Here is a 16184-nt window from a genome sequence, read left to right on the forward strand (position 1 = left end):
ACCCAAAATGTGGGCTAATTGCTCCCATCTGCTGAGCCTGATGGGCATGTTGAGTGCCGTTTGCCCTTGTGAATATAAATCAGGGAAGGAACGGATAGCATGATGCTCAGAGAATCGAGCAAAAATCAGGCGCGGTGCCGTCTTAGTGAATCTGGGTCTCAAATATTCTTTTAATTTACGCAGATCTACTACACGAGCATGTGTGCAAATATCAAACTGCAACCCTTAATTGAAAATCTAAGAAAATTGACTAACTTGGCTGTGACAATGGGCCTAAAAGCAGCAGGTGAATGCTACAGTAAGCACAGTTAACATGTTAATCTTTGGCCCAGTAAAACCCGTGTTTGTTTCTTCAGCCAGCATTACAGACTTAACGCTGGCTCAGGCCAATTAACAGAGACATGGAGAGGGAGGGCACAGTCACCTGAAAAACAGGCTTTTCATACAAATATACTGAAGGCTGTGCAACTAAAATGGGCTCCACGTTAAAAAACAAATAATATTGTGCCGGTTGGACCCTCACGTGGGTAAGTTAGGGTGTGCTGCTTAATTACAGCAAGAAATGAGTCAGTAAGTCAATCATCCGGCCAGTCTGTCGGCTCAGCTCTTCGTGAACACGAGGGTCAATGGTCCACGGGGTTAATCTTTGGCGAATCTCGCTGCAGTGCAGGCAAACGCCACCTGAGACGACGGCGCACACACGCCGGAAAGTTCCTTTGTTGGTTTGTGTGTCAGAGAGACTGAAGTGCATTCCAGGGATATTAAATATATTGTGTTGTGTTGGGGCAGAGATCTAATCATTAACCCGCGGAGAGTTGGTGGATCACAGTCCAGGATGAGGCAATCGGAACAAGTCCAGAGTTTGACTTTTTTCTTTTAGGCGTAGAAGAGAATAAAGGCCTAGCATTCCTTAAAGGAATGCATATCACCCGCAGCCTTTAATGCCAGAGTTTTAAACTAAAATAATCTTATACTGAATAGGGGCATGGTTGTAGCCATCTTGCAGATGACTATGAGCATCGTCATGCGATACTGAGATCTCTTTGTGCTCAGAGTATGTCTTGAGGATGACTCTCAGCTACTACCACACCAAATTTTAGCTTATGCCCCTTTTACACGGGCCCTAATTCAGAAGTCCGGTTCTACTCGGCTCGGCTCGATAAAGAATGCATCGCGTTCACACCGGCCAGTTTAGTCGGTAGCAGAGGAACGCCTCCTCGTATTGCAGGGGGCGGGACTGAAACTTGGCACAAGTTGTGGAGACAACTAAAGCGCTACGGACAACGTTGGCCCTGTGTTGTTGCTGTTTTTTAAACTTATGGGGATTCTCCTGAGACTTCAGGAAGAGAGGCGCAGTGGAAGAAATGCTCTGGATGCTGCGGTTGTTGCGCAGAGTAGGACAGCTGTTATCCGCCGGAGATTTCAGGCTTTACAGCGCCTTCAGCTGGGGGACAGACGGCAGAAACGTTGCAGGGTAAGCTAACGCTGTTGGTTATATTCCTACCTTCGCTCTTTATGCTTGCATCTGGCCACACCCACGACCAATGAGTGAACAGGAGCTAAGCTTGCGCCGCCCACGAAGCAGGGCCGGCCCAGCTGCCCTACTCCAAAGCAGGGACCAAAAAAGCAGGGACCGGCCTCGAAAAAATGCAAATGTAAACGCGCGCAAAGCAAGCCGAGTAGAGTGGAGCCGGGACCTTTAGAGCCGGTGTAAAAGGGGCATTAATGTCTCTAAAACTGACTGAGTTGCAGCCATTTTTGTGTTTGCAGATGTTGATTGTAGTCGTAACAATTACTTTGAGAATTTTAATCAAATTTGTCCAAGATGTTTTGCTAACAGACAAATGGGGTTGACGTGAAAATTTCACACAATGTGTAGTTGCTGGCATTGTGTTGAGGATGATGCTCAGCTACTACCACACCACATTTCAGCTCAAATTTGTGCTTCCTAAGGTCGAAGCACAAAATTAGTTACTTTCGGAGAGTTTCATTAAAATCCGTCCAGTGGTTCAGACACACGGGCGAAAACATCATCTCCACCCGGAGCGAATATGTTTCTGTTTGCAAAAACAAAAGTATTTTTTTTCCTGCGTTCGATTAGGATGATAAAGCCTGACAATACTTCCATTGTCAGTGGCCCATCTCCATATGAGAGGTACAGCAGACCATTATCACTTGGCATTTTCAACACCTCGCTGCCTCTCTCACTTGGACTCTTTGTGTTTCCACACTCTGAATAAGTCAGCGCGCTCAATAATTCACTAATTCTATTCGTCTTGAATTGTAGCAGCCTGGCAGGTTGTGATGCAGTGATGAAGCTGCGACGGTTTGGGTATGATCACTGTTTGAAAGTGCAATTAGTTACAATTACAAGTTACTCCGTTTAAAATGTAAAAAGCGTAACATATTACATTTATTTACGTTCCTAAATCGTGACTGTTTAAACTTGGCGGTGACAACCTTAGCAGCAGTCACTGGAGGATTTTAAAAGCATGGAAGTCAAACACATTATCATTTATTATTAGAGAGGAGATGTGTCGCGACACAAAACTTCAACCTCGACTATTGGGGCTCCTGAGTTGTGCACAAAATAAATACTAATCAAACAGTCTAGCGTTTTCACAGAAAATGTAACCCAAATTGTATTCATGGATTACAGTTACAGTGTAACGTAATTTAAGCACCGTATTTTCTGCACTATAGGGCCAATGAATGGTCCATTTTTGATCTTTTGTCATATATAAGGCGCATCGTCATTTTTGGAACTTCACGCGGACCGTGTTCCCTTCAAAATGGAGGATTTCGGTGCTCTAGCGGAGCTGGTTTGCCTGTATCAGCATTTACAGGGGTTAGACAATTCCCCCTTTTCCACTGGCTCTAAAGGTCCCGGCTCCACTCTACTCCACTTGCTTTGCGTGTGTTTCCACCAGCATTATTTCGAGGCCGGCCCTGCTGTTTTGGTCCCTGCTTCGTAGGTGTGGCCAGATGCAAGCATAAAGAGCGAAGGTAGGAATATAAACACCAGCGTTAGCTTACCCTGCAACGTTTCTGCCGTCTGTCCCCCAGCTGAAGGCGCTGTAAAGCCTGAAATCTCCGGCTGATAACAGCTGTCCTACTCTGCGCAACAATCGCAGCATCCAGAGCATTTCTTCCACTGCGCCTCTCTTCCTGAAGTCTCAGGAGAATCCCCATAAGTTTAAAAAACAGCAACATGAGGAGGCGTTCCTCTGCTACAGACCAAACTGGCCGGTGTGAACGCGATGCATTCTTTATAGAGCGAGTAGAGCCGGACTTCTGAAATAGAGCCCGTGTAAAAGGGGCAAATGAAAGTGAAACACCTGGAACGTCCCTTTCAGACAGTTAATCCTGTTGGATGTGGTTCGTCCTCCTTGGTGGTATGCTGACATTACCCTGGACACCGTGGCTCTTGATACATCACAAAGACTTGCTGTCTTGGTCACAGATGCACCAACAATTTATCCTCTTTTGAACTCTGGTATGTCACCCACAATGTGTGCGTTGCAATATTTGGAGCCAAACTGTGCTTATACTGGTGCAATGTGCAATTAATGAAGATCGGCCACCAGGCCGGTCCAATTTTGCCATGACACCTCCCACACTAAAATGCCAGGTGTTTCAGTTTCATTGTCTAACCCCTGTATATGATCCCTCTGTGAGAGACAAAGATAATCAAATGGTTTAAAACTCACGGAGGGATACTGCACCGACGTAAGCGTCAAGTATAAACGCCTCCACCGCGCGCCGCGGCTTTGTAGTTTACCAAAGTCGTACTAAAACATCACAACTTCTTACATATATAAGGTGCTCCGGATTATAAGGCGCCCTGTCGTGTTTTTGAGAAAAGTGCGCCTTGTTGCCAGAAAAATACGGTAGTTTCTTTGAATGAAACAATTAAATTCTGGAGTCAATCCCATTCAAGATGGTCGCCTCAGCTAAACAACTTGGTTCTAACTCGGCTGGTTTTACACACTGAGAGTAATCCCCGTCACATATTCTAAGCACAAACTGATTGAGCGAGATCTGTTTTTGAAACTTTGCTATTAAGTTTTTTTAGTTTCAGCGCCCGTCTGTTAGCAAAATATCTCAAGAACTACTGGTTGGATTTTAATGAAATCGCTGAGTGTGCATCTACATCTTGGAGTCGACCCAACGTTGACCCAGCTGACTTACAAAACACTTTATTTTTTATTACGTGGCCAATTTTTCAGATATTGAGCTAAAATTTGGTGTGGTGGTAGCTGAGAGTCATCCCAAACGGATACTCAGAGCACTACAGATTGCTCCACATCTTTGCCCACAACTTTGGCGTTAACTGTTCTAGTCAGTACTGTCTGTTAGTAAATCATCTCATGAACTATTGAACAGATTTTAATGAAACTTTCTGCATCAAAAATTAATTTACATTCCCAAAATAAGATGGAAAATAGTCCTTAACTTGCTCAAAATTACAGATATTGAGGTAAAGTTTATGTGGTAGTAGCTGAAAGTCATCTTCTTATGGCTGTGGCGGCCATCTTGAAATAAAACACGAAAGGCGGCGGGCAATATGCATTCCTTCACAGAATTCGTTAGTTGTGCCACCAGATGTAACTCAAAAAAAAAGAGCTAAATTTGAAATAACAAAGCAAGAGAAGCAGTGTTATTAGAGGAAATCATAGAAGAGCAAGTTGAAAGAGTGAGCAGGAGGAAAGCAGGCATCTTGAAGGCAACGGTCACACCTGTCACATCCCATTTATCTAATCCAGCGCCTGCTTAAAAGAGCCGCACTCTTCCTTTCGAGAAAGATGTCGCGCAAACAAAACAAACAGAACAAGAATATGGATGGGAGAGACGGAGGAGAGGGGGGGGTTGAAGGGATGTCGAGAACCTGCCAGGGAGATGTCATCTGGCTGCGACCAACAATGAAGGTCATTTCCCAATCAAATGGAATTAGCAGGGAGCCGTGGCTGCTTCAAAGACCCCGGTACATTAGGGCCCGCGGCGTTATTTATGTGTGAACTCCGACAGACAGCGCTGATCCTGAAGGCAACTTAAATGGCTTATGTATCTCCCCCCCCCCCGTCAACCTCCGAGCATATAATCCACAAGCCTCGCAAAGACCAAAACAGAGGGATCAAAAAAAAAAAAAAGACAAGACACGAGGCAGATTTTCTGATGTAAATGGGTGTCACTCAGCCACGCTGTAACACAGGTTGCAAAACTTTTCTCATCAACATGCATTTATTCATGAGTACAAACACTGTAAACGCCGGTGCCCTCCTCTCCTCCTCTCGGTGCACGTGAGCGAAGCATTCCTCTGCATGTATGTGCGACACCGTCGGTGCACATAGCCTGTAGGTGTGTGTGCGGGAATGTACGAGTGTCTGCATATATGTATTTATATGCACTGGATGTGGCAGGCTGGCAGTGTGGGCGGTTCTGCCTTTAGTTTGCAGATGTCAATTCTCTTCCAAATGACTGGAACAAAGTAAAAATTGCGCCTCACTCTCTTTATCCTTTTACTGCCTCTGCAATGGAACCGAATTAAACAACTTTTGTCTTCTTAAGCTCATCTGTGAGGGGAGGTTGGTTTAAAAACACTTAAGTCTTGCCAAAAAAAGGAAGAAAATGCTATTTTTTCCTGCAGCCAGCACAGATGTCGCTCTTCATTTTTATTTATTTATTTAGTTGTTTTTTTTCCCCTCTCTGGTGCCCGACGGAAGAAACTCTCTCTGCCTTAGTTTTCAGCCTGACATGTCTCGGGCTGTGAAAGGTGTACGCGTGAAAAAACGATATTTAACGCTCGGCGCGTCGCCGCGGATCAAGGCGTGGACAATGTGGCAAGTAGGAAGCGCTGGAAACGGCTGAACGCGCACCAGGAGGATGCCACTGATTGCTCCCTGCAGGAGGGGGGGGGGGTTGGTTGGAGTCAGGTCTACGCTGGTGCCAATCTTTACCATACTTAAAAAAAATAAAAACAGACCTCGACATGCTGCAAAACACACGCACACACACAACAAATCCCCTTACATGCCATGGCTAAACACAGACGCTGTCAGTTTTGACTCGGGGGACCCTCGGGCTGGGACAAACCAGTAAACACACACATTACTTTACTTCTCACGTCAGAAAAATATGGCAGGACGCCTCTAACGCTCCTAAAAAAAACTAAAAAAAGATTACCGATATAAGGGGAGTTTAAACAGGAAAACTATTTCATTTGTCTAATATTGTCGTTGTCCAAGAATTACACATTTGCCCCGTCTTTATCTGACAGCACGCAGCTGTATTTGCCGTGTTTTAAATAGCAGTTTTGGCTAAAATGCATGCCAGTATATTTTACCACGACCCCTCGCTGTTGACAGGCAGGCGTGTGTTGATTCATTAGTGCATCGCTGGCATGAGAAATTAAGTGTGACCACTGTGTCTCAAGACTGCTCAATGGCTGTGTTAAATCTGTCGTATTCACATGAACACACACATAATCACACATTGAAATTGTAGATTTAAAAAAAAAAAAAGGAAAAAGAGGGGAAGGGTGCGCTCGTGGAGGAAGATGAATAAGAGATAATGCTTGACGAAATATCATTATAGTTGTCCGCAGTGAGGCTGTTAATGAAATTATTAGTGTTTGTCCATTAGCACGTCCATGAAAGAAGATGCTCGCCTCTGCCTGATGTGAAAACATTTTTTTTTCGCGAGGATTTGCAAACATAAACACTAAAAAAGAATAAAAGGCAAAGGAGGACAGATAAAAGATGAGGATTATGGAGTCATCCTGTTCCGACAGGTGAGGCACCGACCTTAAGAAAGTTTCCCCTCATGAATAATGTTAACTACTTAATTACTTTGCTGGCTGTGTATTCTTATAAATCTGCCTCCGACAAAACAAAACTGTTATATTTTTGTTTGGATGCGATCCTGATGGTTTTAAATTAATTCCCAGAGAAAACTGTCAGATTTGGAATACTTCCTAAATACCGCAGCTCAACCTTCCGTAGAAGATTTACTGAAATTTTCCGCCATATATATGACTCATATCTGAACGTTTTTTTTTTTTTTTCAAATGTGGCTCTGAATCGGATATAAATGAGATGTTTTATTAAAGCGACCTCAGTCTGAACGGTCACGTCCCATTTTATCCGACTTTTACGTCACCGGAGTGTGTTTGCTCGCGTAAACACGGCGTGACATCGCGTCTCCTGCGCATGCGAGTCACTTCAGGGTCTGACGGCGTTTAAATTATAACGCGAACGACGCAGAAATCCGATCTGAGCGGCGGGAGCGAGGAAGTCTGCTCCACGTTCACTTTCTGCTGGTTTCAGCTCGCTTAAGGAATGTCAAACAGTGGAAAGTTTCTGTTTTTTAAAAGAAAGAATCCCTTTTAAGATTAATATTAGACGAGAAATGATCGATCAAGCAGGACCACACAGACTGGACACGAACAAAACAGAAACCCAAGGACAGAAGGGAGACAAACAGGACATTTTCTCCAACACTGAAGGCCTATTTTACTCAGATTCCCCCACAGGTGGATATTATTTAACTAAATCTGTGGCTTCTGAATGTAACGGATGAGGGTTTAAAGCAAAAAGCATTGAAAACTGTTAAATACTTTTAGAATTATTTATTTTTCCTTTATTTAACTTTGTTAGTCTGAAATACTTTTCTAGAATTATCATTTAGGTTGTAAGGCAATAAAATAAAATACGTAAGGGGGCGAATACTTTGCAATGAACTGTGTGTCGTTAAGTGGGAGAGAAGAGCCGGTATTTGTCTGTTTTATTTTAGATCAAATTAAAAATCCCGTCATTAGACTGGAGCTCACCCTCGATCCGCAGAAGGGAGAGGGAGGTAAAGAGACGACAGAAAAAACAGCAAAATGAATATTTAACATCATCTAGTGTTGCTTTTCTTAAAAGAAAATGTCTGGTCAGGAGTGGCCCGAGTTTCGATCCCGTTTGTCTTCATCGTTTCTGGTTTTTGTGGGGCCTGGATGATCTCAATGAGCTGCTGAAATTATTCCCATCATGCATTTTAGCAGAGCCAATCAGAGTCCAGCTGTGCGGTGAGAGCTTCGCATTCATTGTGAGTCATTAAATGTTCACATCTGAGGCTGGATTTTAAAAAAAAACAACTAAATACTCCATCAGATTTCAGCTTTTTCTGGCTTTCAGTCGGCTGCTGCGTGGCAGGTGAAGCCGAACAGGCAGGCGATGCAGGAATGAAGAGGTCAGCGTGTTGCTGAGCGCCTCTCCTCCACCGTGCTAATTCACCACGACAAGATAAAGCTGTAATCTCGCGCCCCCCCTCCTCCTCTGGCTGTCCCCTGCTGCCTCGCTTCCAAGCCGACTGGTCGCAGATGAGCCTTTACTTCCCCGATATCACTTTACGACAACTGCCCCGAGAGCAGGAGACCCCCGTCTCCATCCCTCGGGGGCCCTTCAACACCCCCAGCTTGTGGTTAATCCTTCCTCCTCTGACAGCCAGCGATGAAAAGGATTGGCACCGTTAACCCTCCATCCCTCAAACAGAAAACGACATATTTAACAACACACACACATGAAGTCTCCTCAGTCATCCAGGAAGTAAAAACAGATTGCTGAATATTCTTCTTCTCAGTCACCTGAGGAGAACGGCGATAAAAACCGATCTAAATGAAACCAGGATTAATCTAATCGCCGTCCCGGACAGCGACAGATAACCCAGGCGTGTGTGTGTTCCTCCACCATCCCAGGACTTTGGTTTACAGTCAGCACCTGCCACACACGCAGAGTCCAGCCGGGGAGGGGTGTGGGGCCTAATCAGCGGGCTAATTACAGAATTAGCTTTCCATTACAACTCCTAAGCACCGTTTATTGTTTTACAGCACGAGCGAGTTTATTGTCTGCGTGAGGGGGGGGAAAGGTCGACGGGTGTTTCCAGAGCACCGGGAGCTGTGTGTTGATGGATACGAGTGCTGTTTTAAGACTCAACAAGTGAACAAAAAGTCCAAATATTAAATCTTTATGTAAGATAATGACTAGATCGCATCGAACTGATGTAATCTATATGATCAGCGCGTGCACTTAAAAGAAAACGGCGTGCAAACTGAGTCCTTATGAGCAACAATAGCAAACCTACATGCATAACTAGCCTCACATAAACAGAGCCATACATCCAGCAGCACCTCTGTGTCACACTTCCTCCAAAGAAAATGACTCATTTCACATTCTGCTGTCACCCAACTGTGCATCAAATGGTCTTAATAAGATGGAGAGAAAGGAAACAGAAGCTTTCCCCTGTTAAATTATATTAAAATAAATAAAGCTGCAGAGAAAGTGCATTTCTCCCTTTTTAGGACTCGTTTTGTCGTTACTCACCGCTGAGGCACGTGGAGTAATTTTGTGTTGCGTAAACAGAATTATCGCAAAGCTGATCAGGTTTAAAAAAAAAATTAAAAAAAAAATCCATACCTCACTTTCAATTTTTGGTTCTGAACGAGTTTTAACCCCAAACTGCATTACACAACCTGTTTTATTTTTAAATAGAAATATTTAAGGCCAAGGAAGTTCATTTCTAGTTGAAAACGTTCAAAAATTCCAACATTTTTTCATGCAAAGTTTATCCTTTTTTATGCCGTGAATAGTCGGGATAACTAATTATGATAAGTTGTCATCAATTAGGGATGGGATGGTATTTTCTAATATTCAAAGTCTAGTTAAGATGGAGGATTTTGAAGACGTAACTTGGTAAAGACATGCCTAACCCACTTCACCGAAAAGAAAAACCTCAGAGCCTCTTTTATTTTGAAAGGATTCCAAAATGGAAAGTCAGCTTTACCGTGCATCTCTGCTCATGTCGAGCAAATATCGGGAACAAATATCCCCGGCTTTCAGCTGCAGGACTTGGGGGTCATATTTCAGCAAAACCAGCAGCTGGGATTAGCTCTCGTTAAGATCTTCTCTCTGCTTTTTGAACATTTTCTTGTGCTGAGAAGATGACGAGTGGAATAATCACCGGACGGACTCGAAGATCATCTTTGCTTGAAATGCGCATCTCTAATAATGACGCATAACTTTATGAATTTCTCTTTTCAGCTGAAACGAGCGATTTTCCTCCATGCCGCTAGCATGCGCCGCGTATGTCCGACTGATCCAAACTGTCATGGCAGACAGAGCGGTCAAACGCGATGTTTAAAGAGCCGGGGTGTAAAAGGCCGAAGGGGTCGACGAGAAAACGGTTGTTTTTGTACGTTCATAAAGTCCATAAAGGAACTCGAAAGCAAACAGAGCACATGATTACATCTGCTGCATTCTTCTTGTGGATAAATGTCTGACAGAACTTGTAGATCAGTACCACCTGTTGCTACAGACATTAAAAACCAGCAGGACAAGCTTACAAACTTATATTTACATCAGACATAAATGAGGATCTGAATCTTGCCGTTTTGCACGTTCTGTTATCAAGTCTCACGGAAAGTTCTCTGGTTCTGCTCGAGTCGCCAGAAGACGTTTTGTCCGTCAACGTCGTCCATCTCTGCTTTTTAAATTTTACTTCCCAGTTCAGTTTCTGATGGTTAATTAACTTACTCAACTTTTAAAGAGACCGCTGATACCAGCAGTGGGATTTATACCATGGTTCTAGACTGGAGTTACGTTCTGGCATTTAATTGTGTAGATATTATATAAACGTTTAAATCAAATAAGTCCATATAAAACCATACATTCAATAAATATATTTCATATATACGTATATGAAAACTGTAGGTTAAGTTAAAAGAACTTATCAGGTTAATTTCTCTCTGCAGTTTGCAGTTTTTATTTGAAACAATCAGAGCTTCATTGTGTAGCGTGTTGGAATTAGCACCTTTTTAAATCTATATTCTGTGGGAAACAAAGTTCAGTTTAAGATTTAACTGAAGTAAAAATGGTCGATAGTGGCAGCTCGAATCACAGAGTTAAGTTTTTCTTTCGAGGATAATATACATTCATGAACATGAGATGGATGTAAAATTACCAGTTAGCCAAAAAGCTATTTTTCCATCTGTTGTCCTTGAACAGGTGTTACAACAAAATGCTAATTTATAGCATCAAATAAAAAATGAGCAAAATTATTTAAACCCTGCGTCGAACTTTGCTGGGGCTGCATTTCTCTTTCCCTCTTTTTGTAACGTTATAAAGTTGAGATAATTGGTGAACGTGTCGTGATCTGAGGCGAGCGCTTCCGTTCACGTTTGTCTCCAGAAATCATCGTGTCGTTTTTTCTCCTGATGAAAAATTGAGTTTTTGGGAATCCTTCGGAAACCCAACTTGTTGAAAACGTCTCCACGCCCCGCCCCGCCCCTCCCCCTCGCCCTTTGAGGTCGACGGCAAAAGAAGCGAGGCTTGAACGCCCTTACCGTGCTGGGAGGGCTGTCCAAGTTGCGGTTGGGGGGCGAGCGAGGGGACACCTTGCTGCAGTAGGAGGCCAGGGGGAGGTGGATGACACCGCCCAGTCCCTCGCTCTCCTCATCCTCCACTCGCTGTCTGCTGGTTGCCATGGTTACCTCTCCATCTGTCCCCCCATATGGAGAGGCTGGTCGCTTGGAAGACATCCTGGAAAAGGAGTAGGAGACGGAGAAGACAGGGGAGAGGAGGAGGAAAAAAAACAGGAGGAAGAATGAGCAATATTCACGAGATGATATAAGAGGCTGACAACTGGAGCGAAGTTCCCACAGATAAACTCCTGGGTCCTCCTCTGTCATCAACCTGCTTTAAACTCTTCTTTTTTTGTGTTGTTTTTTTCCCAACAAGTTCCCTTCCTCTTCTGTCAGACCCACACACACACACACTCCCAGGTCTTACAATATGTTTACCACGGGGGCCATTCAACGTTCACTTTTCCAAAAGACAGGGCCATTACTGCAAATGGAGCCAGCTTGCACAGGCATTGTGGAGGAAATGACCACGTCTTGACAATAGGCTTTTCACAGAGAAACACAGACCGAGGGCAGTATGTACAGTGGCAATAATATGTATTTATAAAAACCTGCGGACAATGGAGGAACTGGAGGGAAATAGCGAGCAACATGACAGCCCTGCTGTTTGCATTTGTTATCGTGGCTTTGTTCCCTTGAAAAGGGAAAAGGATATAAAGCCACGTCTATTAGATGAACTCTGTCTCTCACAAGGTAAATTTGCCTCCCCGTACTTCAGCTGAATAGGGATGAAGTGACTGTGCGGCAATAATAGAATTTAATGCGGTTCTCAGCGTCGCCTGAGTGCTTTCAGATGCACTTGTCAGCCTTGAAGCCACTGCGACTATGACCCTGGGTAATAGGCTGCTAACGCTCAGTCGCGCAGAGGCAGCACATGACAGGGGCGCGGGGACAGAGCGGTGCAGGTTCTCATCATGATGGCAGAAACAAGCAACAGGCGGCCACCTTTGATTTAACGAGCTGTTTTTATTTTTTTTACACATCTGCACACGTCTCCGTCCCGACTCTAATTGACTCCGTCTTCCTCCTCAGCCCCTCTCGCTCGGATTCCTCCCCTTGCTGGCCGCTTGTCTCCAGTAAACTGATTACGCTCTTGACTCTATTGGATTTCCTCCGGACTGTACATCTGGCATTCTTCCTCGGAGCAGCCCTGCCCCTAATTCATTGCTTATTTACCTCATGACAGGGGAAACGCAAACAATATCGAGTGCAGCTCAAAGCGTCACTCTGGGACAAGCAAAGTGCGACATATAGAAAACTCAAGTTTTAAATAAACTACAGAAATGTCATGTTTCTATCTGTAATATTCACAGATCAGTTAATGAATTTCCATTCTTGCATATTTCTGAGAGCCTTCACAGGAGAATAAATGTTTTTCTCGTGTTCTGTTTTATCCACTGATGAGGGAAACATTCAGGGAAATGTTAAATCAAAACGTCCCCCTTTTTTTTTAATGAGTTTTAAAAATGTTTCGACAATGTGATTCACTGCGTTGCGTGCTTTATTTATTTTTTCCCTCCAATAAAATAATGCTGAAGTTGAAATATTTGCCTTCAGAAAAGGACAGGATGTGCAGGAAAAAGAACAAACAGCATGAAAACACATCAACAGGAACAAATGATTTCTTTATCTTCCCTCCGCCTGAGCTCAGCAAAAAAAAACAAAAACGTTCACTTAATAGTTACGACTTTGCAGCAGAAACACTCGAACAGACAGACGTATTACCGCTGAATCGCATCGATACAAAAACTGAAACTGACTTGTGAAAACAGTTATGATGCTTAAGTTGTAAAGTGTGTGTGTGTGTGCAAGCGGCAGGCCCAGCTGCACAAACTGCCTTTTGAGCCACGCGGCACACACACACACAGAGAACAGAGGTCTGTCTTCATCACTACCTGTTTACTTTGCCTCCTTTCACTCTCTCACACTAAGGCCTTTCGTGGCAGACACAAACACACGGCCCCTTGTGCCCTGCACACACACCTCCGTCCGACCAGAATCCGGCTCGCAGACCTGGGGTCAGCTCTGAAGCTCTCTCGGCTTACGTCCGCACAGAAACTTCTTTTAAAACGAGGGGTGCGTTATAATTTTCACTATCCATCATTTTAACCACAGTAGCTGCTTATCCAAACGGACAGGCGAGCCTCGGTTACACATTAACGCAGAAAAGATCTCGCGTGTGTTTTTAAATCTGAATACGAGTCCTCTTCTCTTCCCTCGGAGGTAGGTGTCTTTAAAAAAAAAAAAAAAAAAAAGAAGTCCTTTCACAGTTCCTCTCTGGCTATAAAATCCCCCTCTCTCCCCTCAATTTGCCTTTGAAGTGGAATTATAACACAACTGGGCACAGCGGGTGTGCAGGTTACTACACTTAAAGTTTGGCAGGGCGGTCGACCCAGAGGAAGAGGTCTGAATACGTGAGGCGATGCAAAAATTTGCTTTAAGTTGATGAAATAGTTCCCCGGGTCATAATTTTTGCATATTAGCATTAATTCACCCCTTTATAAAACAAAATCACCCATTTATATGCTGCAGCCTCTGCAGCCTAATGTAAAAATGTCCTTTTTTTGCTAAAAAAAAAACTCTTAAAATCAATCACAAACGCATGCACACGGTGAGAGCGCTAAGCTGAGATTAGAGCGCCACTTCCCCTTGGCTTTTTGATGATTAGTGGCTCCTCAGCTAAGTCCCTCTCATATCACATATGTCGTCCGCCGCTAAGTCACTAATCGGACAGCGACGGACGTCCATTAACGGGCCGAATAATCGCCATCAGCGGTGGTTAACCGTCTCCTGGCTGTAATCAACGCGCCCGTTTCACGTTGGCAGAGCTGCAGCTGAGAGCGCTCTCACACGTTCCCAAAGAATTAAGGAGAATTTGTTTAAGACAAAGCGATGGTAGAAATGTCACACACGCGGTCGTTTGCTTGGCGTGTTTGGCTGCTAACATAATCATGGTGCTAACTGCTCTTGTTAACTCCTCTACTCAGAACAAGCTTTCAGGGAGCGTGGGAGCCTCCACTGGAGAATTCCTCAGCAGCGTGTGTGTATGTGTGTGTGTGGCTGCTCTTTAAATTGAAGCTCATTGTTTCAACCAGCACACAGTCAATCCAATCCATCGTTTATGGTAAGAAAAAAATAAGCACGGAAGTGTTTTTTTTTTAATTTCCCCCCCTCCTGTGCCACCTTTAGGAGAGCTACGTGGTGTCTGCCTGTCACTCAGGTGAGGGTCTATTTGCGTGGAAATGCGAGCCACCTTTGAAATTGTTCTCTGAAGGAATGGAAGGGCATATCAAAATAGTTTAGCGGAATGTGCCTTTTTAGATAAGGCGCCCGGGAAGCCGACCGCAACATTTACATCCGTATGACACCTCAGGCTGGAATTTAAACAAATGTTTTCCCTCGCATCGCGCCGCTTTATTGCTATCATTTTTTCCCCCTTTCAGCTTTGAAAAGAGAAATCTCTATCTCCTTTCTGCCCCTCTTCGTGTCTCCGTCACACGCTGTTAAACTTATTTTAACACCGCTTGTCCTGCTCTTTCCCCCCCTCTCTCTCCATCTTGCTCCGGTGTTTTCTTACTTACTGTTCTCTTTTTTTTTTTTTTACACAATCAGCTGTTTGTAAGAATGTCGCTCCATCCCTCCCTTCTCTCCCAGCTTTTCTCCCTTCTAGTTTCTTTTTTTCCTCTTAAGGATATTGCCTAATATGTATAAATAGACTTGTCTTTTTGAGCAGTGGGAAGAGTGGGACGGCAACGACGAGGAAATGTTCGGATAAAGGAAAAGTTTTCGCTTTCGTTTCTTTTCCCCGTTAAGTTCTTTAAACTGCGACGGTGATGAGGCTTGATTTTGTCCTGTGGGACAGCTCACACACACACGTACAGACACTCTCAGTCTCGAACACAAAGCGTCCTCTGTGAGGTGCCTTAAATCGCCGGCCGGCAGCCCTAACCGTGTTTCCTGTCCAGCTTCACCACAAAAGGCAACAACACACAACCTCGTATCGCTGCTGTTACACACAGACGCACGGCGGAGGGAAAACTTGTTTCCAAAGTTTTCCCTTTTAATGTCACCAAGTCACCGGACGACATGACCATCTTTTTGGCGAAGAAAGGATGAGGAAAAAGATAAGGGGTTCTGGAAGGGGGGGGTTCTGCTCTCGTTAGTCTCGAAGCGAGGACAGCTCGTGGGAAAATCCTGCTTTAGAAAAAGGCATAAGAGGCAGAAAGACAACGCTGGGGGAGGAGGGGATGAAAATAGACAGACAAGGAGAGGAAAAGTGCATCCGGTGGATGGCGACCCCGATCCCCTGGTGTTTTTTGGAGCCGGGGGGGGGGGCTGCTTAATGTTTATTGAGCGACGGACAGTGCTTTACCATTGTTGTGCCAAACATCTATTTGTGCTGCATTTGTTAAGCAATCCATAAAGGAGTCACAACATTTGTCTCACTGTCAGCGACTTGGCCTGGCCTCGCAAAACACACACACACACACACACACAAGCTTTTTCTCTCACATAAATGACAACACAAGAGTCCCAGCTGGCCTCTTTCTTTCGTCCCGCGCTTTGAAGGTCTCCCACCTCGGCCCAAATGGTCTCCGTCTTTTTCTTCCTCCCCCCTGTCCTCCCCCGTCCTCCCCACAAGCACCAACTCTCTGCGCCCCCTCACCCATCCCTCTCTACCTGGGAAGACAGAGGTTTCATTGTGAACGACACTGTCTTCTATTAT

At 44.4% G+C, this 16184-nt stretch overlaps 1 protein-coding gene across 18 annotated transcripts in view; it reads right to left on the minus strand.

Moving 5' to 3' along the window:
- The window catches only part of sox5 (SRY-box transcription factor 5), a 291505-nt gene that overhangs the window by 90458 nt on the left and 184863 nt on the right, over nucleotides 1-16184 (minus strand). For all 18 annotated transcript variants that reach the window (XM_037981187.1, XM_037981185.1, XM_037981190.1 and 15 more), the window contains one exon: nucleotides 11381-11576. In XM_037981187.1, coding sequence (XP_037837115.1) covers nucleotides 11381-11576 — 196 coding nt within the window. The remainder of the gene's footprint in view (nucleotides 1-11380; nucleotides 11577-16184) is intronic.

The sequence above is a fragment of the Kryptolebias marmoratus genome, linkage group LG18 (assembly GCF_001649575.2).
Source record: "Kryptolebias marmoratus isolate JLee-2015 linkage group LG18, ASM164957v2, whole genome shotgun sequence".
Lineage (NCBI taxonomy): Eukaryota > Metazoa > Chordata > Actinopteri > Cyprinodontiformes > Rivulidae > Kryptolebias > Kryptolebias marmoratus.